The sequence below is a fragment of the Mastomys coucha genome, unplaced genomic scaffold (assembly GCF_008632895.1).
Source record: "Mastomys coucha isolate ucsf_1 unplaced genomic scaffold, UCSF_Mcou_1 pScaffold18, whole genome shotgun sequence".
NCBI classification, from domain to species: Eukaryota; Metazoa; Chordata; class Mammalia; order Rodentia; family Muridae; genus Mastomys; species Mastomys coucha.
This window is the reverse complement of record NW_022196900.1, coordinates 65,750,870-65,773,370: the sequence shown is the minus strand read 5'-3', so window position 1 is coordinate 65,773,370 and position 22,501 is coordinate 65,750,870. Positions and strand designations below refer to the sequence as shown.

Genomic DNA, 22,501 nt, shown 5'->3' with positions numbered 1-22,501 from the left:
TGAAGCTCCCTTCTCTGTGATAACTCCAGCCTGTGTCAAGTTGACACACAAAACCAGCCAGTACAGACGGGGAGAGGCACTAACCCCATGGAGAGGGTCCACAGCGGCTCAGATGCAGATCTGTCCCTGGAATGCAGTCTGCAAAGCCTGATCTGGGGGGCAGGCTCTGAGGACCTAGTCTTTGCCTCACACCACTTGGAGGTGGTTCAGTTGTTTAGGTGTGAAGGATGAGGTAGAGAGGCACAGGTAGGCAGCAGTGTAGCGTGAAAGTGTGACTTGGTAAGTAGTGAGCTCTCTCCACACTGGAGGCATACACGGATAAGCAAACATACAAGGATAAACTTCCTATGTTAAGTGTCAAGCATCCAGATGGGCAGGTAAATGGAGGCCTCACACTCTGGCCTGAACGTCACAACTTTAACTTTACGGATGAGATTTCAGTCATCTGGGAGCCTTTAAGTCCATGCACCAGCACTCAGTCTCACAACAACTCCCCCCTGGAAAAGCATCTGCTCTTGGTGTTTAGACCCTGAAGGCAAACACGGAGTGTCAGCCCAGTGACATCCAAGAGCAGTGTGGAGACAGGCCAGAAGACGTCCCAGGGGAGTTTCACAGTGCCGAGTGGTGGCAGCAAGAAGTGCGGGAAGAGAACAGAGGTGGAGGAGTATGAGGAGGAGTATGAGGAGGAGGGAGAGCTGATGATGGCACTTGCTCCAGCAAGCTTACTAAGGAGACTCTCCCGCCTCCCTGGCATGCAGGAGAGTTTTGAGCTGGTCCTGCTAACAGCCTCCTTCCTGTTCCCACAGGCCTCCAAAGGAGGTTATCATTCCCACTCACGAGGAGACCATGTACTGCCCACTGACTGAGGGTCCCCTGCAATTCCCAGTGCAACCTAAAGAAGACCTCCAGTACCATGCCCCAGAGGATGCCCGGCTGGAGTCAACATCCCTCTCACCCCCACCCAGCTACGAGAGCATCATCCATGCTCAGGGGCCTGTTTTTGGATCAAGCGCTGCAAGCTCCAGCCCTGGTTGAGCTCAGGCTGCAGGAGAGTTAAAGGTCTCCAACAAGGTTGTGAAACTGGCCCTTAACCAGCGAGCTGTGCTCGGGGTCTCCACCAGTACTGGTTCACAGCAGGCATTCAACAAGAGGTCTATTGCTGGGTGCTGTTCATGCATCTGTTGCTGTGTGAGCATTAGTTGGCTTTAAATAAACCTCCCTTTATTATGTCTCATGTTTTAGGCATGGCTGGTTCCTATGGTTCTCCCCATGAGGTACTGGGGAGGGCATCATCCAGGCCTTTGCTGGAACAGGACCTCTAAGCTGGTGTGCTGGGATCAGTAGCTGACAACTGGCAGAGCATGTGTGGCGAACACAGGGCCAGAACACAGAGCAGATATGGTCCAAGATTACACACCTGATTTGTGGCAAGAGAACAGAGACTCTAATCTCAGCCCCTTGAGCCTAGGCCCCACCCTGTACTACTTCAGTTTCCTCATTCATAAGATGGAATAGGCACTTTTAAAAAAAGTAGATTTATTTATTTAATGTATGTGAGTATACTGTCCAACCTTCAGACACACTAGAAGAGGGCATCGGATACCATTACAGATGGTTCTGAGCCACCATGTGGTTGCTGGGAATTGAACTCAGGACCTCAGGAAGAGCAGTCCATACTCTTAACCACTGAGCCATCTCTCCCCACTCCCTCCTCTCCTGGAATAGGCACTTTACAGCAGTGCTATCCCCTGCCTCAGAGAGTAGAGTGGTAGGTTCCATGGGGTGACGGTGTGTGTGTGTGTGTGTGTGTGTGTGTGTGTGTGTGTGTGTGTGTGAGGGTGTTGCTTAGCAGCTGAATGCAGGGGCGCTGCCCTGGGCTAGAGGCTGCAAGTCTCAGAGTTGGTGGAGGTAAGTCTCTTCTATCAGGCGCCTGCCTGCTCAGCATCCTGTGACAGGGACTTCACTAGCTCTCCAGATGTGGCACTAACAGAAACTTTCTCGCCAGCTGCATTCTGCCCATGATGTCTCTAGCCATTCTACCATGCCTCCAATTGGTCCAGTTCTGAACATTCCTAGCTGCTAAATCCCAGCATACCCTTGTCCTCCTTTCCCTATACGCCCCATCAATGAGAGCTATAGATCATAAACTGGCAAATAAGATTCTTTTAGATCAGGCTGTGTTGTTCATGCTGAAATGTAAGGGACATAGCACCAGAGTGAAGAAGGGATATGTAGTCCTGGGTCACTCTCCAGAACCCCCAACCCTACTCCTGTCACACTGCACCTCCCCTCCCTTCCCCCACTCCCAGCCTCCACCAGGGGCAGTCAGGAAAGGCTTTCTTCAGTGTGTATACAGCAAAGGCCTAGAAGGAAGCAGATGGCATGGGTCAGGTTAGACCAGATTCTCGCTAGGGATATTCTCTGTCAGTGGGACTAAGTGACCTTTCTAAAACCCCTCAGCAGCAGGGGCATGAAGGCTGGCTAAGGTGGCAGCCCAGAAGGCCACCTGGTGCTAGGCCAGGTCTCTGCCTCTGTCACCTCCTCACTGGAGAAACCCCTATTTAATACAGGTGGGGTGTCAACAGCCTGGGCAAGCTGAGAGCTCAGAGCACAGTCAGGATGCAGGATCCCCATCCATGCTGGACCACTGTGTGTGGGGGGGCGCTGTGTTGTCACCCTGCCTGTTTCCTGCTGTCTTCTTGGGCCCCTGAGAGTCTCTTAGTGACAATTCCACCTAAGGCCTGGCCTCCAGCCTTATGCACTCTGGGCTGGCAAAGGCTACTCTGCTTAGCAACCCTAAACTTCCAGCTCCGAACACTTTTTCCTCTTGCTCTTTGTTCACAGTCAGACCCCAGGGCCCTGGCACTTTCTGTTCTTCCAAAGTTATGGTCCTCCTCCCCCACTCCCACCCCCCGCAGCCTCTCAGAGGCTACCCTAGGCAGTGAAGGATCTGGAGAGGCCTTGTCTCTGGTGGTGACTCAGGTTCAGCCTATATCAGACCCTCTGCACTTCCTAAGAGGTTTCCCACGTGAGGTGTTTACCACAGGGCACAGAGTCAACGAGTGGCTGGCATGAACAGGTTCTGTCTTGGCAGCAGCTGAAAGGCAGGAGGGGAGGGCTAGCCGGTCACAAAGGACTTTTCTGCTTCTCTCTACATCTGTTCATCTGTCGCAGGAAGGGACAGTGACTCGTTCAAGGTCACCAGCCTGACTATGGCACTCTCATCAAGGCAGGGTGCTGTCTTCTGAGCTGTCGCAAGTGTGGCTGAGGAAACTGTGGAGGAGCCAGACATCCAAGGCAGGCTTTCCGTTCCCTTTGCAGCCCTGCGTGGGACCGGGCTGCTCCCTGTCACTGTCCTTCCTGAGCTTGATTGCAAGCCATCTACCCACACTTGGACTCATCTTGATTCACCACCTAGCACCCAGGAGTCAGGGACCTTAGTGACTCAGGCCTCTCCATACCTTGTCCAGGATCCCTACAAGTGTGTGTCTGGTGACCCCTGCCCATCCCTGCCCCTGTCACTGTCCACCTTTAATCTGGTTTTCTAGAAGCCAAGTGTGATTTGGCCTCCCCTCTAACTCTACAGAGGCTCCTGTTGGCTTTGGGGAAATGTCACCCGAAAGGTTTCCTGTCCATATGTCCATCGTTGGCCGCCCTCAGCTCTAGTCCTTACAAGTCAGCTTCCCCTTCTCAAATACCATCTGGGGGGTCTTCCCTATTCCAGACCCAGGCGACACAGAAGCGAATGAAACATGGCCACCATCCGCCCCCAGTCACTGTAAATTGGGGTCTAACTGGAGAGACAGATAAGAGACAAAGGAGATAATTTGTATAGTAGATAAGTGGTGATTAGTGCTGTGGGATACAACATATTAGGAAAGCGGAGGGAACTCCGCAGGGAAGGGCTTCTGCCAGCTAGGGAGTGTCCAGGGAAGATCCCACTAAGGTTGAAGGCCACAGGCTTGAAGGGGACAGCCATGCAGATATCTGGAGGATGGTCATTCCAGGCAGAAGGAACAGCAGATGCAAAGGCCCTGGGGTGCATTCCAGGAACAGCACGGAGCCAGAGTGACCTCAGGGTGCGTGACAGCCTGGAGGGATGATGAGTATGCACAGTCCAAAAAATGGACTATGGATGTATAGGCCACCCCAAGGCTTTTACTCTGAGAAGTCAGGTTGCCATTCCTGGGTTCTGAGTAGAGCAGTGACAAGAGCTGATGTCTGCTTGGGCTAGAAAGGGACTTCAGGAGTCAGGGGTAGAAGCAGAGACCAGTGACAGGGAGAGAACAGTAGAGGGCAGGAGTGATTGGAGTCTTGTTTATGGATGGTAGAGATAACAGGATTTGGGGAGAGAAGAGTCAGGGGCGGGGGGCCTAGGAAGGATCTGGAAGACGGCTGACATGGGCAATGTGTACTGTGGGCTGGCTGTATCATGCAGATCCATCATCATCACAGCTGCTAGAGAAGATGCACCTGAGTACTCCGTCCTTGAAGCTGTGTTGGCCAGTGAACCTCAGTCCCCAGAGTACCCTGTATGGCAGGAGCCTAAGCAGAGGCAGGTTTCCAGAAAGTGGCTGGGATCCGAGCTCTGTTACTGACAGACTCCAGCCCTTCAGCTCTAGCCTTGTCTTGCCAGGCTTAGGTTTCTGCTTGTGCCCGGGTCTGCTTTTTCTAGGCTTGAGTAGCTTGTTGGGCAGCTTACTCCCGGGACCCCCAATTCCTTCAGGCATGTTCAACTCTTTGAGTTGCAATACAACACAAGGTTCATACTGAGAATGGGGAAACTGAGTTTTAAAAAAGAAGTGTGAAATAGTCTTCTGTTTTGTTGGACACACCTTCGAGAAGACAGCATTTAACATGCCCTCAGCTGGAAGACCACTGACTCAAAGACCATGGACTCCCCAACCAAGCCTGTGGCTCCTCTTGATGCAAAGGACAAGGGTCAGAACCAGAGTAGACTCAGCTGGGAGCTGAGTCAGGAGCTGCCTCTAGCAGATTCCCAACCTCATTGAATTCTTTTTGTCCTTTTCATTAACGTTGTTACAAAGTCTTTGAGAATTTCCCATGATGCACCCTGATCTCACAAATAACCCCTCTCCCATCTACCACGTGACCACCTCTTTCCCAGGGCCAAGCCCTCCTCCTTCTTCCCTTTTCTTTTCCCCATAGAGTCCAGTCCTCAGATCAACTACTGGGAGATAGGGAGTGAGGCTACCCCAAGTGTGGTTGACCCATTAGGAATCATATCACCAAAGAAAACAGACTCACCCTCCTCCCAGCCACCACCAGTTCCCTGGCCAGAGGCCTGACTCAGGCCTACTCTGCCTGCTCCACTCAGGGAGCCTGCCTGGCCAGAGCCAGTGCAGATCCTAAGAGTGCTGGCACAATTGCTACCGGCTCATAAGTGCATCTGCACAGCCTTGTCCAGAAAACCTTGTGTCCCTTGCCCCACCTCCATGTCGTCTACCACCTTCGGATCCCACTATCTCCTTGGCCATCCCTGGGTGAAGATCCCTGAGCCCTGGGGGAGGGATGGAAAAAACACAGTCCATCCAGGGCCCGGCACACTCAGCAGCCCAAGGTCCACTACAAAGAGAAATCCCTCCGATGAGGCCGAGAGAGACACCCATCTATGGGTATAGCAACAGGAATTGCCTACTCAGGAGAGCAACAGCATTGGACATTTAATTCTCTTAAAAGTATTGTATTAGTCCTCTGGCAATTTCATACAATATATTTTGAATATATTCACCCTCCCTTCCCCAGCTCCTCCCATAACCACCATCTTTGCCCTTCCATCCCTTCCCACCTAACCTTGAGAACGGTTCCCCTCTCTTGCCTCAGGAGTCTAGTTTGTGTTGCCCTGGCAAGCCCTGCCTTGGTGGCCATTTAACTCTTTTTTTTTTTTTTCCTTTGGTTTTTCGACACAGGGTTTCTCTGTATAACCCTGGCTGTCCTGGAACTCACTCTGTAGACCAGGATGGCCTCGAACTCAGAAATCCGCCTGCCTCTGCCTCCCAAGTGCTAACTCTTAACATAACTCCAGTGAAGATCACTCATTTAAGCCAATGCTGATTCACCTCAGACGTTCTTAATCATTGTAGCTACCATCGCTTTGGCAGAAGGCAGTTTGAGAAAAGGGGTAAAGAGAGACCTGGTTATGACAAAGAAAGAAAAAAAAATTAGCAGAGAGGAAAACATCCAGCTCTCTCCACCATGGCCAAAGGCCAGGTCTGTGTGCTTGGGCTCTGAAGCATTTGGGAAGATCTTGACTGATCTGTCACCCCCCAGGCTCAGTTTCCTTGTCTGGGAAATGGGCATGGGTCTGGGTGCACAGATGCAGCGCCCAGAGGATGTGACAGTGCTGTGCCAGACACACAAGGCCACCAGGGGGCACAAGAAGCTTCTGTGGATACTCAGCCCTGGCTTGGGAGCATATCTAGGTGACCCTGGGCCTTGGTTTAGGATGGGACCCAGCTAGGTTACTCTACACTCACGGCATCTCCCCTCTCGTCTCCAAGCCTCTTTAAGATGATTCCAATGGCTCCCTTAATGCTGTCACAATTTCCAATGACTTTCCCTCCACTGTACCAAAAGGGGAGGTGGCCTGAGGGCCACTCTGCAATCCACAGGCAACAAAATGTAAGTCCATTGCCCCAGGGGTGAGACTGGAGGTGACCAGAGACATGGCACCTGGACCGTTTTCTCAGAGTGGTTGTTCTCAGTTCCTGGGGCACTCTATAAACTGTGAAGTGCAGGGGACAGAGCTGGGGGACAGTAATGTGGGTGACAGAGAGAGAGCGAGCAGGTCCTCTCTGGGAAGGGACCCCACGAGTAGGTGTGCTGGCAGAGATGCATGAGTGGCAGATGGGGCACGGGGTACATGCATGGCCCCATTCAGGGAAGCTCCAAATGCAGGGACTCAGGGAGCTCATTGATGCCCCCCTGCTACTCACTTTTGAGATCTCCCGCTGCCATGCTCTGAGCAACTATGGTGGCATCAATGGAAGCAAATCTGACTTTCCCCGTCAGCCATCTCAGAACCAGAAGCCTTTCCTTAGACAGTCATTCTTATGATAAAGATGGCTTTCTAGGTTGGAGACCAGGAACAGATAAAGCAGATGTCTGTCAGTCAGTCAGCCAGTTGGTCAGTTAATCTGCTGGGGCACCAGTTCACTTCAGCCCCCATGACACGCAGGGCTGGGCTGTATGTAAGATACGAAGGTGCTATGGGAGGTAAGGCCTAGAGCCAGCTCTGTTTCTGGCTACAGTCACCCCTTCCCCACGCCCTTATAGAGGAGGACACAGCCAGCTGGTGAGCGTGCACTACGCAGCTGCAGACACAGATCCAAGACCATCATGGGCTTGGCTGCTCGAGCCTGGCCCCGTGTTCACCTATATTGTGGTTGACTAGGGTCATGCTAGTGAGACACACAGCCTCTCGGCTCTGGTCCCAGCTGCTCTGTTATTATCTGGGACTTTGGGAAGGCTGCCTGTCTATGCGTGCATCCTCATTTGCGAAACGGGGACACGGGCACCTGTCTCCTTAGTTGAACTGAATGGAGACATATCTAGGATGGTGACCATTTAGTAGGTATGATATTTCTGTGGAGCCTGGATGATCAGGTGTCCTTGAGAAGGTGTCTTTAGGTGTCTAAGCTGTCAGGCTGTGGGTTCTGGAAGCCACCATGGCTCCACCCATGCCTCCCAGAGCTGGGAGGTGCAAAGCCTGTCTGGGCTCCGCTCCACAGTAGGCAAATGAGGTGATGTCAAACCCATGGCTGGCCCAGCCTCTGTGACCTTCCCCAGCCCTCCCCTGCCTCTGTCCCATGCTCAGATTCACAAGCTCCAAACAACTGGGCCCAGAGGGGAGGAGAGTGGCAGGAAGAAAGGTAGATGGCTGGGACCTTGGGCCCACTGAAGCGTGTCACCTGCTCTGCTGGGCCCAGGGCTGAGAGCTGGCCCTGCAGAGATTGCTCCTTGCTCTGTGCATTACCTTGGTTCTCAGCCATCTAGTGGAGCATCCCTCCTTGAGAGTCTGCTCAGCGTTTGAGTAGGATTGTGGACAGCCTTCTGCTGGTGTGTTGCTCAGCTACCAGGGCTGGGTAGCCACCATGGCTGATGAGAAGACCTTCCGAATCGGCTTCATTGTGCTGGGCCTTTTCCTGCTATCCCTGGGCACATTCCTTATGAGCCACGATCGACCCCAGGTCTACGGCACCTTCTATGCCATGGGCAGCATCATGGTGATCGGGGGTGTCATCTGGAGCATGTGCCAGTGCTATCCAAAGGTAGGGGGGCTGGGAAGGGGGCAGAAGGATAGGTGGCTCTCGTGGTCCCTGGCTTCCAACGGCTGTGTTCGTTCCATTTGGACTCCCCATATTCTCTCTGCTCTGGGGAATACCCTTCTGCTTATCCATTCATCTCTTGTTGTGGCTGATCTGAAGCCCCTGTGTCTGGACCCAGAGCCAGCCATCACAGGGACACAATGGGATCTGTGCACTGTCTGTGCCCTGTTTGATCAGAAGTAGGCCAGCATTTGCTATCTGCCCAGCCCAAATCCACAGCTCACCCTGACCATGTCCCAAGGGCTCTGTGTTTCCTGCAGTTCCCGTTCCTCCTACAATGCTACAGATCTTGAGTTGGAGCTTGCTTTAAAAAGCAGTAGTGAGTCCTGGGTTCTCTGCCCCATGTCTCCAGCTGCTCAGAGCTCTGCTGTTCTGGGTCATTCTGAGACACAGTACTTTCATCTGAAAAATGCTACACACACACACACACACACACACACACACACACACACACACACACGCATGTCTCATCTCTGCATAGCCCTGTGGTAACCCAGGTATGATGTGTGGAAGATGGTGAAGGGCATATTTGCAACTGTAGTGTTGTTTTTAAACAATGGCTGCTGCTGTTATCATTCTTGATCCTTACATAGCCCTGAGGAGTGAACATTTCAGGTGTTGTAGAACTTCAATGCCCAGAGAGGCAGAGTGACTGTCACAATGTCACACAGCTAGAGACAGACTCAGGGATATAGGGAGAGCAACGGGGGTAGGGGGTAGGGGGTGGAGTGGTGTGGTGGTGGTGGTGATGTCTAACTTGAAGTCTGCCTCTAAGTGCCTGGGAGACTGAGCCATTTTATTTTCTGAGCCTCAGCTTCATCAACTGTAAAATGTGAGTCAGGAGGATGGTGTGGGAAAAGGGGATGGACATCCGAGATCCCAGTGAACCTTGATACTAACGGCCCCATCCTCCCAGCCTCCTCCACCCCTCCCTACTTTGGGGGTATGAGTACCCAGAAGGAGTTCTAAGAATTGGGGCCAGGTCCCAGCCTTTCCCAGTCCTGTGGCCTCTGTAGCCAGCCCTGGGCTGTCATGTCACTTATATCTGGAGCTTGGGCAGTAGGAACTGGTTTGGAGCCATTTATAAAGCAGTTTACAGTCAACTCTCCTCTATGTGCTCAATGTTCTGAGTAGAGGTCACTGAGAGAAGAGGGCCTTGAGGTCAGAGCCGCCAAGTCCCCACCCAGGGAGGGTGGGCATGTTGAAAAGACAGCGTCCTTCCCAGGGGCAGCTGACTGGTGCGTGTGTGGGGGGTGGGTAAGGCTGAGTATTAATGAGTAGCTGTTGAAGGCTCATGCGCTGTGTGGGGAGATGGTATGGTGGTGGAAACCACGCCTCCTAGTGTCCCTCACACCCCAATTCAAGTCCCTGCATCCTGTGCCCAAGTCTGTGACCTTGGCAGAGTCGCCCCCCATGCTGGGCACAGCCAAGTGGAAGGAAGCAGAGGGTGCTGTGGGGATGGGAAGGGTGCTGGCCCAGTGCCTGTGTGAAGGAGGTGCGGAGGCCTAGTTTTTCAGAGGATGTTGCTGGCCCTGGAAGGTCATGGTGGTGGTGGTGGGGACTCAGACTGTTAGAGCTACCAACGTGGAGCAGGAGAGAGAAAGAACTCCCACTCCTCACCGTGGCGGCTCTACTAGGGGTTGAATGCAAACCTGGTTAGATCTGGTATTTTCCTGGGCCTCAGGCATGGGTCAAGAGGGAAAATTGAGCCAGGGTAAATCTAATGTGGGGAGCTGTTGGAGATGCTGGACCTGAACATTGAGCTGAGAACAGGGAGTGAGGAAAAAGGCATGGGATGGCAGGGAGAACAGAGCCTTGACCTTGCATCCTCTGGTCCTTACTTTGTCTGCTCTGCTGGAGCTCAAAACCAGGTAGTTGGAGCCCCTGTCTTCGTTATGGGCTTCCCTCTCTACGCTTCCTGCATCTTGGGATTGGTCAATGTCCAGCCTGAACTTGGATTCCATGGGTACTCTCTGTGGAAAACTCTGGAATACCCATGGCTGTGAATAAGGGTTGATTTGTTTTTTGTTTTGTTTTGTTTTGTTTTGTTTTCGAGACAGGGTTTCTCTGTGTAGCTCTGGCTGTCCTCGAACTCACTCTGTAGACCAGGCTGGCCTTGAACTCAGAAATCTGCCTGCCTCTGCCTCCCAAGTGTTGGGATTAAAGGTGTGCGCCACCACACCTGGCATGAATAAGGGTTGAAATCTTTAGCCTGACGTTCTGAGGGTTTCCAGGTCTGATCCCTCCCTCTGATCATTAATTCTATGAGTCCTTCCTCTTTCTTTAGAAAAGAAATCTGTGTTCTAAGATGCTGCTTCCTCTCTGTCCCCTCCATGCTTTTCATGTCCATGATGTGGTCATGATTGTGGTGGTGGTGATGGCAATGATAATCTTGATGATGAAAATGGCGGTGGTGATGATGGTAATGGTTATGATAGTATGATGGGGTACTGATGGTGGTGGTGATGATGATGGTGATGGTGAGGATAATGCTGGTGGTGAAGGTGATGATAGTGGTGATGGTGATGATGGTAACAGTTGTGATTGTGAGTATGATGGTGGTGGTGCTGATGGTGATGATGATGATGGAGCAGGTGGTGATGCTATCTGGGCCATGAGCCAGCTGGCCAGAGAGCATCCTTAGTACAGATGTAAGATTCTTAGACTCTTGCCAGGGAGTGAGTGGTACCTTCTCTGGAATGTAAAAGCTTTTCTACCCATCACTCCTGTCTTTTTGTCATCATGAAGCTTTGCTGGTGCCCAGTGCATCTCTCCCCCACTGTACTCTGTGGGAAGAGGCAGAGAGTGCTGTTTATGAATCTAGAGCCATTCACCAGAGGCTCATGAGATGTTGCATGAAAAGTCAGTAGGACCAGGTTGTGATTTCCTGAGAAGCTGGGTGTCCAGGTAGCATGCTGCCAGAGTCCTCTGTATTGCTCAAGGAGCCCTCCCAGCTCTGTTGGGATGCAGAGCATTAAAAGCTCCATAAAACGTATGAGCAGAGGATACACTGCGGGTAAGCACGCAGTCTGAAGCCTTAGACACATTCGCAATGTGGACAGCCCCCCATCAGCCTACTCTCTGATTTTCACAACTTGGTGCACCTTGGAAGCAGAATCTTACAGTGCTTGTCTCTGCCCCATCCCTACCTGGCATATTTCACTCAGCACCATGCCTTTAAGTTCATTAATGTGCATCAGAACTTCTTTCGGAAGGCTGACCCGCATGCTGTGGTTTATGCTCCTTGTATTTTGTTATCTATCACCTGTCTCCTGGTTGTGGTTCACAACCTGAGTGTGGAGGAGCAGGTGTCTCTTGGAGGTTTCTTTCATTAACCCCAAGAGTTCAAGGAGGCTCTGGAAGGAGGGATGACTCCCAAGACCCACAGCAAGAGCCTGTCTCCAGGATCCTCCAGGACTGCCCCACCTGACTCCCACTTTCATGGCTTGCCTTTCCCACCCCCAGTGGCCACCCCTGTAGCTCGGCTACTGATCCATAAAGTTCAGGGATGGCGCTTTGGGGAACACTCACAGCCGTCTGTATATCTGCCTCCCCATCACAGACAGGCTCTGTACAATGTGGAGAGAAGGGTGCAGAGGCTCTGGGCCCAGCAGCCAGCTGTGAAGCGACAGCTGGCTCCAGCCCTGGCCAACTGCAGTGACCATAATCCTGTCTCCTTACAGATCACCTTTGTGCCGGCCGACTCTGACTTCCAGAGCATCTTGTCCCCGAAGGCCCTGAGTCTGCTGGAGACTGGGCTTTCAGAGGTAAAGAGGTAAGTGTGGGCGGGATGGCCCTCAGTCCAGCCTCCTGTCAAAAGTGCGGATGAGGGGAGCAAGGAAGAAGTAAGGAGGGGAAGGACCAGGATGTCTGGGTTGGGTGCCTGTGTCTCTATCTTGTCCTATTCAGTTTCCTCCTTGCCTTGAGTTTTCTGAGAACACAGTCTTTGAAATCATCGGTAGTTTAATATTTAATTATTTATTTTATGTATGTGAGTACATTGTAGCTGTACAGATGGTTGTGAGCCTTCATGTGGTTGTTGGGAATTGAATTTTAGGACCTCTGCTCCCTCCAGTCAACTCCACTCGCTTCAGCCAACTCTGCTCGCTCAGTCCTTGCTTGCTCTGGCCCCAAGATTTATTTATTATACATGTAGTTGTCTTCTGACACACCAGAAGAAGGCGTCAGATCTCATTACGGGTGGTGTTCAAATCACACCATGTAGTTGCTGGGATTTGAACTCAGGACCTTGGGAAGAACAGTCAGTGCTCTTACCCGCTGAGGCATCTCACCAGCCCCCGGTAGTCTCAAACTCTCAGTTTTGTGCGTTAACACTGTCATTCCTATTTTGTACATGTAGAAATGGAGGCTCAGAGAAACACACACCTCAGATCTCACTGGGAGTCAGTGAAGGAGACGGGTGTGAATCCTGGCCTGATTTGGCCATAGCCTGTTTCCCTCCTGGAGGTGCCAAGCTCCAAAGGCCAAGCTACAGGCTCTGCCACTAGGGGGCGCTGAGAGCCACTCTGCTTGCTCTGGGTAGTTTGTAACGCTGGCATTTTTCACTCCTGATACACAGGGGAAAGTGTCCCAGTAGGAAACAGTGGCCATCCCAAACGCTATCTCAGGACCCATAACAAGCTCAGGCCACCTGGGGTTCCTTCCTTTATTTTGTCACCTCCCAGTCATGTGACCTTGGACAAGGGCCTAGTCTCTGAAGGACAGAGAACCATCACTATGGCCCTGGCCCACCGAGCAGGCAGGGTCTGTGTCTCTTTATGTACAAGGCAATTTACATATATGCCTCAGTTTCCTCCTGGAGTTGCAGGGAGTGTAGAGGCAGTCAATCCCCAGCCTCGCAGGCAGGAAGCCTGTAGCGGCTATGGCTCGCTCTGCAGCCTGCTCTACTCTGTATCAGAGCTGTGATCTTCCAATGGCGATTTTTGAGGAGTGGCTCAGCAAGCCTCCATGCTGGGTCCTCTCCATCTTGCCCTCACGGACTGTGGATACCTTTGGGGTCATTGTGTGAAGTTGACCTGAGGACAGATCACTTAATTAACTCATCTAGTTGGGCCTTAGCCTCATCATCTGTGGCCTGGGTTCACTGATACCCCTGAAATTTTCCTTGTGAAATCAGTGGGCACATCCCTCCCCCCCATGGCAGACAGGGGGTCATGGTGAGGAAACTCATGTCTGCCTGCCTGACTTCTCTCCCACTGTTTGTCCGACCCAGCCCCCAAACCCCCTATGTCAGGCTGTGGGAAGAAGCTGCCTATGACCAGAGCCTTCCAGACTTCACTCACATCCAAATGAAGGTCATGGGCTACAGTGAGGACCCCAGGCCACTACTGGCCCCCGAGCTGAAGACAGGAGCCAGCAGCGTCAGGGAAGGCGAGCCTCGTACTGCTCAGGCCTGGACGGAGGCTCCGGTGGTCGTCCATAGAGGCTTGGATGAGAATGAAGGAGAGAAATCCCATTCTCAGAGCAGGTGAGTAGGTGGCATAGGGAGCAGGCTCAGTTCTAGGGCAAAGGGCAGTCTGGGCCCTGCGAGGGTGGCAAGGACACTTGGGAGTGAGGAACAGGCAGCAGGGGTCTCAGATGAATGAGGCTGGGCTGGGGCTTTAATGGACCTCAGTGCTAATTGGCTGTATAAGCACGGTGGGTTTTAGACTCTCCGGAGCAGTTTCTGTCACAGGCAGAACATTTCCATTCCACAGGGACAAAGCTTTTAGTAGCCAGCACATAGTTCTTCTTTTCTCAAATGCTCGGAAGCAGCAGGAGGCCAGGAGCCATAGGGCTTGGATTTAAGTACTGTCTGCGACCTGCTCTGTAGCTCTGGCAAGTTTGTCCCTGCCACAGCTCAGCTCCTGTTTATTTTTTGAGTCTCTCTCTGATCGATCCACTCATCCACATGTTCCAGCATTACTAGACACCAACTCCTTCTCAGGCCTTGACAGCCCTCTTGTTTCCTGGAGCTTCTGGTCCATGGGGGGAGGCAGAAAGGGACACAGAGGAACTGTGAGGGGTCAGAGAAGAATCTGGAATGCCTGCAGTTCGGGATGAGCCACTTGACTCTCTCTCTCTCTGTCTTTCTCTCTCTCTGTCTTTCTCTCTCTCTCTCTCTTTCCTTCCTTCCCCTTTTCTTCCTTTCCCTTCTCTCTCTCTTCCTTCCTTCCTTCCTTCCTTCTCTTTCTCTTTCTTTCTTTCTTTCTTTCTTTCTTTCTTTCCTTCCTTCCTCCCTCCTTCCCTCTCTTCCTCCCTCCCTTCCTTCTTTCCTTCCTTCCTCCTTCCTCCCTTCCTAACAGCTCTGTTGCTTGAGCACCTACTCTGTGCCAGGCACTATATGAAGTGCTTTGAACATTTTACCTCTGTAAATCTCAGAAACTACCTCTTTTTCTTCTTTTCTTTTTTTTTTCTTTTTTTCTTTTGGTTTTTTGAAACAGGGTTTCTCTGTGAGGCCTTGGCTGTCCTGTCCTGGAATTCACTCTGTAGACCAGGCTAGCCTCGAACTCAGAAATCCGCCTGCCTCTGCCTCCCAAGTACTGGGATTAAAGGCGTGCGCCACCACTGCCCCAGAAACTATCTCATGAGTGAGGATTCCCATTGCCTTCAATTTCCAGGGGAATGAAAGGAGACCCAGAGATGGGGACGCTCTGCAGCTAGTGGCTGAGATCTGGACCCAGACAATGTGACTCATGGCCTACCCTTCATTCATGGTCTTTGTCTCTGCAGCCCTCCAGCATGTCCCCAAGGCTCTGCACCCCTGGCCTCATTCCATGATGACCTGGATGGGGGCTCCAGCGAAGGCAGCAACTCTCATCCATCCCCACTTGACAGGGATGAGCCACACCTGCAGGCTCCCTGGGCCAGCAGGGGTCCACTGGATCGCTTCAGTGACTTTGCTCTGATTGATGACACCCCTACATCAGAGGACATGGTCCTGGAGGGGCAGGCGCGGGACACAGCTCTACCCAACAAGCAGCGATGGTCCCTGCGGGTGAAGGAGGAGACTGTCCAAGCAGGGGCAGGAGAACCAGAGCAGGAGGAGGAAGATCTGTACTACGGGCTGCCAGACAGCCCTGGGGACCCCCTCCCTGACAAACAGTTGGGCTTCGAGCCTGATGCCCAGGGCTGAGATGAACCTGCTTCCCAGGTCTGGCCTGACAGCACTGCTGTCTTCATGTGACCCCTCAAGGGCTCAGTTTTCCAAGTCCCCAAGCAGGATTGTATGGAGGGAGGGTCAAGTGAGACAGTGAACTGAAGCATCTTGGGAACTGAAAAGAACACACATGGCGGGCAGCAATCCTTCCTGCAACGAGCCGCATGCTTCTGGTTGTAGCTTGTTCTGCTGACTGCAGGTAGAGTGGGGTTTTGTGAGGGCCTGTGTTACAGCCAGACCCTCAGAAGCCCTTTCCATCTCCTAGTGCTGGCTTCTGATTAGGCCTCCTGTGGTGCTACCCAGGGCCCCTGAGACCTCAGTGTCCGCTGTGTTTTGGTCCCCTGATGGGTGTTTGACTCACCCCTCTCAGAGCTGATGCTCTCTCCTGGCTCTCAGCGTCTTCAGCGATTCCCCTGCTCTGGGATCTATGACTGTGGCTGACCTCTGCTGACCTGACTTGACCTCTGGATATCTTTCTGGTTCCTCCTGTTCATGCAGTTGCCCCTAGCCCATGCCTTTGCTTGAGCTGTGTTCTTCCATAGCCTCTTGTGCTGAGTGAATTCATACCTGTTCCAAAGGGACCTTTCTCCTGCTAGTTTTCCTGGCATCCCAACCCCTAGATGAGAATTTCCGTCTGGGGCTTGCTCATCCATTTCTGTGGCTGTTCCTTGCCACTGCCCTGGGACAGCATCTTGGACTCATTCACCATAGTTCTCAGGAGACCCTTGGCATGTGCAGTTCTCAGTAGATCTGGGAACCTTTGCAGATAGTGTCACCCTCCCCCATTTTGACAAACAGGGATTCTTAGTCTCTGACACCCACTTTTCAAAATGGCTTCTAAACAGCCATAAAAACCAGGCAAAAAGCTACCAGAAGAACCTATCAGCAGCTCACAGAGCACACTTGCATTGGCTTAGAATGGACAAAATCCAGCTGCTGAACTAGTTCCACTTGATGCCCTCGGCATTTTGTGAACATCTACTTCGTGGCAGGCACTCAGCTTGGAAAACGGTCATTGGTCCCTGAGCCCCCTCCCCCAAAGGGCTCACAATCCCATCAGCTTGCTGTCTTGTAAGATGGGGACAAAGCATGGAGCAGAAGCTGCGGTGGGAGCAGAGTCACACCCTTGTCCCACATCTGCAGATCTTGCAGAGCCCTGTTGTTCTCAGCCCAGCATGGAGGGAACCATACAGAGGAGGGTGTTGCTGCCTTCTCCAGCCAGGTCCACACAACTTAGATCTGTTCTGAGATGTCTAAGAGCAGGGCACTGGGAGATGGTTAGGGGTCTCAGATGAGGGAAGGAGATCCTGCTGGTGCTCCACCACAGCCCTCCCGCTTCTGGAGGCATTTCTACCTCTTCAGTGAAGATGCCTCTACCAGGCACCTCCTCTCTGCTGATAGGTCACAGAGCAGGTGTCCCTGCTTGTGTCCCAGCCAGGGGTGAGGTGGCATGTGGCTTCTGCTGGGTACTGCTGGCCCAGGCAGGGATGACTGTGACCCACATCAGACAGAGCAGAACCAGCACCAAGAGCTGAAATAAAAACGTTTTTTAACATTGAAAGGTCACCTTTATTCGCCTGCAAATTCTTTTCTGTGAGACTGCCCATTCCCCTCTGGGCAGAATAAAATGAGGCTTCACGCCTGGCTGCCACCGAGGGTTCTTTGTGAAGGGAGCAGTAGACAGCAGTGTGGCCATGTGGGATAGCTGTGTGTGTGTGTGTGTATGTGTGTGTGTGTGTGTGTGTGTGTGTGTGTGTGTTGGGGGTAGGGGAGGAGAACGGCCTCTATGCCCAGAGTCATAGCTACAAGAGGCCTCAGATACCAAGAGCCTCTAGCTGCCAGCCACCCATGGGGCAAGGGAAAGTTAGCTCTGTCTTTCCTACAGAAGGGGATGGGAGAACTACAGGTAGCTGATGTGAGACCATGCTCCTGAGCTACCTAGGATGGGCCAACTCACACTAACGTTTCAGCTGAGGAGTGTAACCACACACTCACAGTCAGCTTGTGCATGGGTAGGGGACAACCCGGGGCACCAAGCTTGCCAGGAAAGGGTACCCTGGAGAATCGAGGCTTGTGTCAGGTAGCTGACAAGGAGCAAGTTTTGCTCCAGATCAGACAGCTTCACGAAGCAGGCTGCTGTCTATGATCCTGTGACCTGCGACTCTGGAAGGAGAAGAGCCTGGACCAAGCTACACTGTAATGCCAGGGCAGCAGTGGTCATGCAGAGGTGGTTGGGGGCAGGGTGGGCCGCAGTTTGGTGTTTGCTCCTCTCATGGCTTAGTCACCATTCGCTTTGCCTGTGCTTCACCCAGGCTTCTTTTACTGTTGCCAATCTCAGCCCTTCCAGCTCTTGTCAGCTTCTGGAGCCAGTGGGTGACTGGCAGGGATGGGCAGAGGAGATGGCACCGTCAATTTTGATGGCGAGGAAGGATTGACAACTTGGCAGCAGGGACAGTGGCCCTCTTGCTCCCGTCCTAGCCCTCCCTGGCTCTCTGGTTGTTCACTGCAGCTGCCATAGTGGACCTAGCATTCTGTTGCCTCGCTGACTCAGTGTAGGGGGGATACTGGTCAGTACCTCTAGATGTCCCCCAGATGATGGGATCGGAGGGAAGCAAGGTGCTCATGGTGGCCTGGAGTAGCCAGAAGGGCCTGAAGGAACCTGGTGGGTCACACCCTGGATCCCAGCCCCCATCCCTAGGTACTGGTTTGCATGCCAGGGCGGTTGCTCTCCCTGTCTGAAGTGGGAGTTTCCACTCTAGGGAGAAAGTCCCCATGGAGGGGTGGCAAGGGCAGAAAGGTGCCCTGGGGCCTTGAGCACTGGCTTGATAATGATTTGTTGTGGCCTGGGCATCCTGCAGTCCTTCTTAGCCGTCCGTCCCTTCTTTACACGTGAATGTAGAAGGAGGTAAGACCATACATCCAGTCCCCGTCCTTGGGCACACTCACATCCCTTATTCCATCTGGTCCCCAAAAAGCCCCTGGAAAGGGCAGTCTGTTGACCACACATGGCAAATGTCCTAAATCCCATACTCTGAAGTACAAACAGACCTGGGTTCACACTCATCCTCTGCCAAGTCCTTGCTGTGCAGGCTTGAACAGGTCACTGTCTGTCTCTGATCCTCTGTGTCTACATCCCTGCAGTGAAGATAACCCCTCTGGGTGGAGCCGAGGGTAAGATGAACAAGCGGGTACAGTGCCCACTGCCACATTGTGGGTATTCAAACAGTGTCAGGCTTCCTTCCCTCTCGGCATCTGTTCGCTTATTAGCAACACAGTGATCAGCTATGTCTCACCGGTTAATGAGACAACACAAGAGTGACTTGGTAGGGAGTGTGGAAAACCTCCCACAAGGGTGAAGCTCGAGCATGTGCCAGAGGTGTTTTAGCAGCAAGCGGCACGGAGCTAAGCACATGGCCTCTCCTGAGGGAGAGGGAGGTGCCGGGGAGGTTGCTGCTGCCTCCCAGGAGCCAGTAATAGGAAGAAAGTGGGTGGGAGGCCTGTGCCTTACAGGTACCATGGTGCGCAGTGGCCCTTCTACAGCACCCCTCGGAACCTATGAGTGCTTCCCAGCTCTCCTACCAGCACTGAGGGACTGGTGTTGCAGGGGGCCGAACTGGGACCCCAGTCCTGGTTCTCTGAGTGGCCTCTGAGGCCATGTGGTCCATACAGTTGTAAGACTAGGTAGTGCATCTGATCCCCCCCCCCAGCCTACGGGGCTATATTGTCCCCATTTGACAGGAAACCGAGGCTCGAAGAGGTTGGATCACTTGTCCATTTTTTCCAGAGGAAAGCTAAGTAGAGGCAAAGAAATATAGCCGTAAGACCTTCAAGTCCTGGCTGGAGGTGTCTATAGCTCCAGGCACACAGAAGCAAGGCAGAGCAGCCAATCAGGCCACATGGGACAGCCACCTTGTGCCCACCTGATTCTGTGATGAGGTAGACTCACTCTGGCTTCCACACATTTCCCCGATTCCCTACTGTGTTCTGCTAAAGGTCAGATCCCTTAGCCTGACTCCACAGCCCTTCATCATCTGGCCTCTACTGCCCTTTGTGGCTGAATCACCCACTATGGCGTGCATGTCCAGCACTGTAGACCTACCTTCGTGCTACCCTAGGCTTGGGTACACCTGCTCCTGGATGTCCTTCTCTTCCAGCTCTCAAGGTTTGCCTTGAGTTCTCTCTCTGCTCCCTGGACCCTGAGCCAGCCTGCCCCATGCCAGAACACAACCCATTCCCTTTCCACTCGATCCTCAGGGTCTTTTCAGCTATGCGTGGCTCTGTTTTTCTGCCCTTCTTCCCTAGGATGGTTGGGTGATTGGGGTCTCTGCTCCTGAAATAGGAAGTCTTCAGGGCCCTTCCCCCTAACCACCCTCCCCCCCGCCCTTCCACCGTTCGCTTAGGAAAGTAAGCAGCAGCAGTTATGTGGGACAGAGCAGCGCTGGAGGAGCCAGGTGCCCACTCTGCAGGTTCCTGGCATAGGCACAGTGATTCCCAGCTGGGGCCAGAGGGCCAGAGTTAGAGTATCTGCCATGATTGTGAGGTTGGGCTTCTGTCTGGTCAGCTCTGTGTCTGCGACCAACAGATTTCATCTTTCTGAACCTAATTGTCCTTATCTGTAAGGCAGAGACGGTAACACAGGCATCAGAGGCACTCTGTTGTGAATTAGATGGGTTGCTGTTTATGGAGTGGGTGGCATGCCCGTTGGTGCCCATGAGCCCTCTACAAACCACACTGACTGTTATTGTCATCTGCAGAAATGAGCAGACTGTGTTCAGAAGCTGGTGTCAATGTAGGCACAGGGCTGGCACTCAAACCCTGTCACCAACATTTCCAAACTCAGGGGATGGACCTGGTGGGTTAAAAACACCACCCTCCCCATCTTCAGTCTAAACGAGCAAGCTAGAGACATCAGAGGAAAGGGCGCTTCCATGTTTTGTTTGTTTCATTTCCATTGGATTGTGAAGGACCTCAAGCAGACAGAAAAAAGAAGAGACGGGGATCTTAGACAGAGGGCATGGCAGAGGCCAGCTCTGTAGTGGGAAGGGAAGAAAGGGTGTCTCCCAAACTGGGGGACACTGGTATGCTTGAAATGGTGGAGATCAAGGTCGGGGAGGGAGGCTGCAGTGGCCTGGGGCTCCTTGAATTCCTTCCTGGAGCCGGATTTGGTCTTAACCACAAAGTAGATATGGTGATATGCATGGCAGAGGAGTGACTTGAGGAAGGCAATGCTGAGGGATATAGTTAAGAGGGGCCATACAGTTAACAGGCATAAAAGGGACCCAGGACACATTGGTGGCCCGAGGACCCCTGTGCCCTCCCTGGGGGTTAGAGTTCAGCACTGACTGCCTGTGAAGACTTATTGCACTGGCAGCTCTCACTGGATACCAGGTCAGGCCTGAAGGCCATGGGGCCATGGTTCTATATCCTCATTGAAGATCACAGGCCCAGCCAACCAGCATAGCAGAGCCCAGTGATTCTCCCCTAAGGCACCAGAACCCTGGCTCAGAAAGGGCACAGCTCTGACATGGCCCAGAGTCAACTGTGGGTCCTAGGAAGTCACTAAGGTAGGTGACAGCTCCACTGTAGAAGGTGGAAGTTCTCAAGCTGTCTGTGTCGTCTGCACTTAGACCTGGGGTGAGTAGAGCATGTAAGGCCAGAGGTCAAATGGCCACGGCATGCTTTGGATGTCCAGTCACCAGGCTAGCGTCTGGGAATGGAAAGATTGCATTCATTAATTAATTCATTGTAGCTATGAGGACTCTCACACAGTGCCACCATTGTGCTAGGTACAGAGGACAGAGATGTGGCTGGCCCTTGCCTGTCAGGGGAGCCTGACTCTCCTAGGGCAACTCTAGAATAAGCTAATGGCTCTCTGAGGGTTCAGGGATAAGCCTAGGGGGCACAGAAGGGTAGAACTTGACTGAGAGTGAACAAGAGTGTGATGAAGGGGAGCAAGCAAGGGGAATGAACAGAGATCGAGCAAGGGCAAGCATCCAGACACACATCTGTTTGTTCTGTGGATGATGTTGCCTGGAGGGACTTGATGGAATCCTGCTGTGCAAAGGCCAGGGGAGACTCACCCTTCATATCCCAGACTGGCCCTGAAGCAGATGGCTAGGGATGGGGGCATGGAGGGTGGCAGGAGAAGGTGGGAGGATGGGGAGGCAGGACTGGATTTGGAAGGTTTAGGTGTTCCATGGGAAACCAGAAGGTTAGTTTGACAAGGACACAGAAGGAGGGGATTTTGTAACATATGTAAGAGAAGTATGTGTGCATGCACACACAAGAGCTGAGATCTCATACAGAGAGAGCTGAAAGGCCATCAGCTCCAGGAACATGAGTGGAATGCAAACAAAAACAACCAGTCATAATGCTGCCCCGGTAACTGCAACATTTCTGAAAGATAAGTGAGACAGAAAGGGGTGTTGGACATGAGGCAGAGGATGAGCTGTCTTGGAGGGCAAGGGGTGGGTGCTCTGAGAAGAGAAGGTCTGCAGTGTGAGCTTCAGTACCAGCAGCCTGCGCCAATCCAGCAATATCACATCTGAGAACTGTAATTTAGAATAGAAATTTATCCTAAGATAATCAGGCAGTGCATGAAGGTGGACTTACACAATATTGACTGATAAAGCTAAAACATGCTAAGATCTAAACGACACTAATAGGTCGGTTAAACAATCCTGCTGTGGCTTTGGTCTAACATTTGTATTATGTTAGTTGGGTTCCCCAAATTGCATGAGAATCCACAAGTAAGATGCTGAGGGCCCCTGCCCCAGTTGGCTTTGATTGGTAAATAAAGTTGCTGGCGGCTAATGGTTGGGCAGGGAGACAGAGGCAGGAATTTTAGGATTCTCAGGCAAGGGGACTGTGAAAAGATGGAGGAGGTAGAGCTGCTGTAAGGTCCAGGCCTGAGAGCTGCAGAAGAGAGAGCATACCAACAATATAAGAGCTGGGGAAGAGTTGCCTCAGGGTCCCGCCCCCCACCACTGGGTCT

At 52.5% G+C, this 22,501-nt stretch overlaps 2 protein-coding genes across 3 annotated transcripts in view; both read left to right on the top strand.

Moving 5' to 3' along the window:
* Tmem61 (transmembrane protein 61) overlaps window positions 1-1,232 on the top strand; it is an 11,468-nt gene extending 10,236 nt beyond the window's left edge. The window contains exon 4 of the mRNA XM_031376829.1: window positions 807-1,232. Within this exon, the coding sequence (XP_031232689.1) occupies window positions 807-1,035 (229 nt within the window). The 3' untranslated portion in view covers window positions 1,036-1,232. The remainder of the gene's footprint in view (window positions 1-806) is intronic.
* A 6,647-nt stretch (window positions 1,233-7,879) lies between these two features.
* Bsnd (barttin CLCNK type accessory beta subunit) lies at window positions 7,880-17,061 on the top strand. 2 transcript variants are annotated; one of them, XM_031376827.1, is made up of 5 exons: window positions 8,115-8,291; window positions 12,032-12,123; window positions 12,644-12,649; window positions 13,582-13,836; window positions 15,081-15,483. In XM_031376827.1, the coding sequence occupies exons 1-5, from the start codon at window positions 8,115-8,117 to the stop codon at window positions 15,481-15,483; spliced, it is 933 nt and encodes a 310-aa protein (XP_031232687.1). The 2 variants fall into 2 exon arrangements, with proteins under 2 accessions (XP_031232688.1, XP_031232687.1); XM_031376828.1 differs by lacking the exon at window positions 12,644-12,649 and having other exon boundaries at window positions 7,880-8,291; window positions 15,081-17,061.
* The last annotated feature ends 5,440 nt before the right edge of the window (window positions 17,062-22,501 follow it).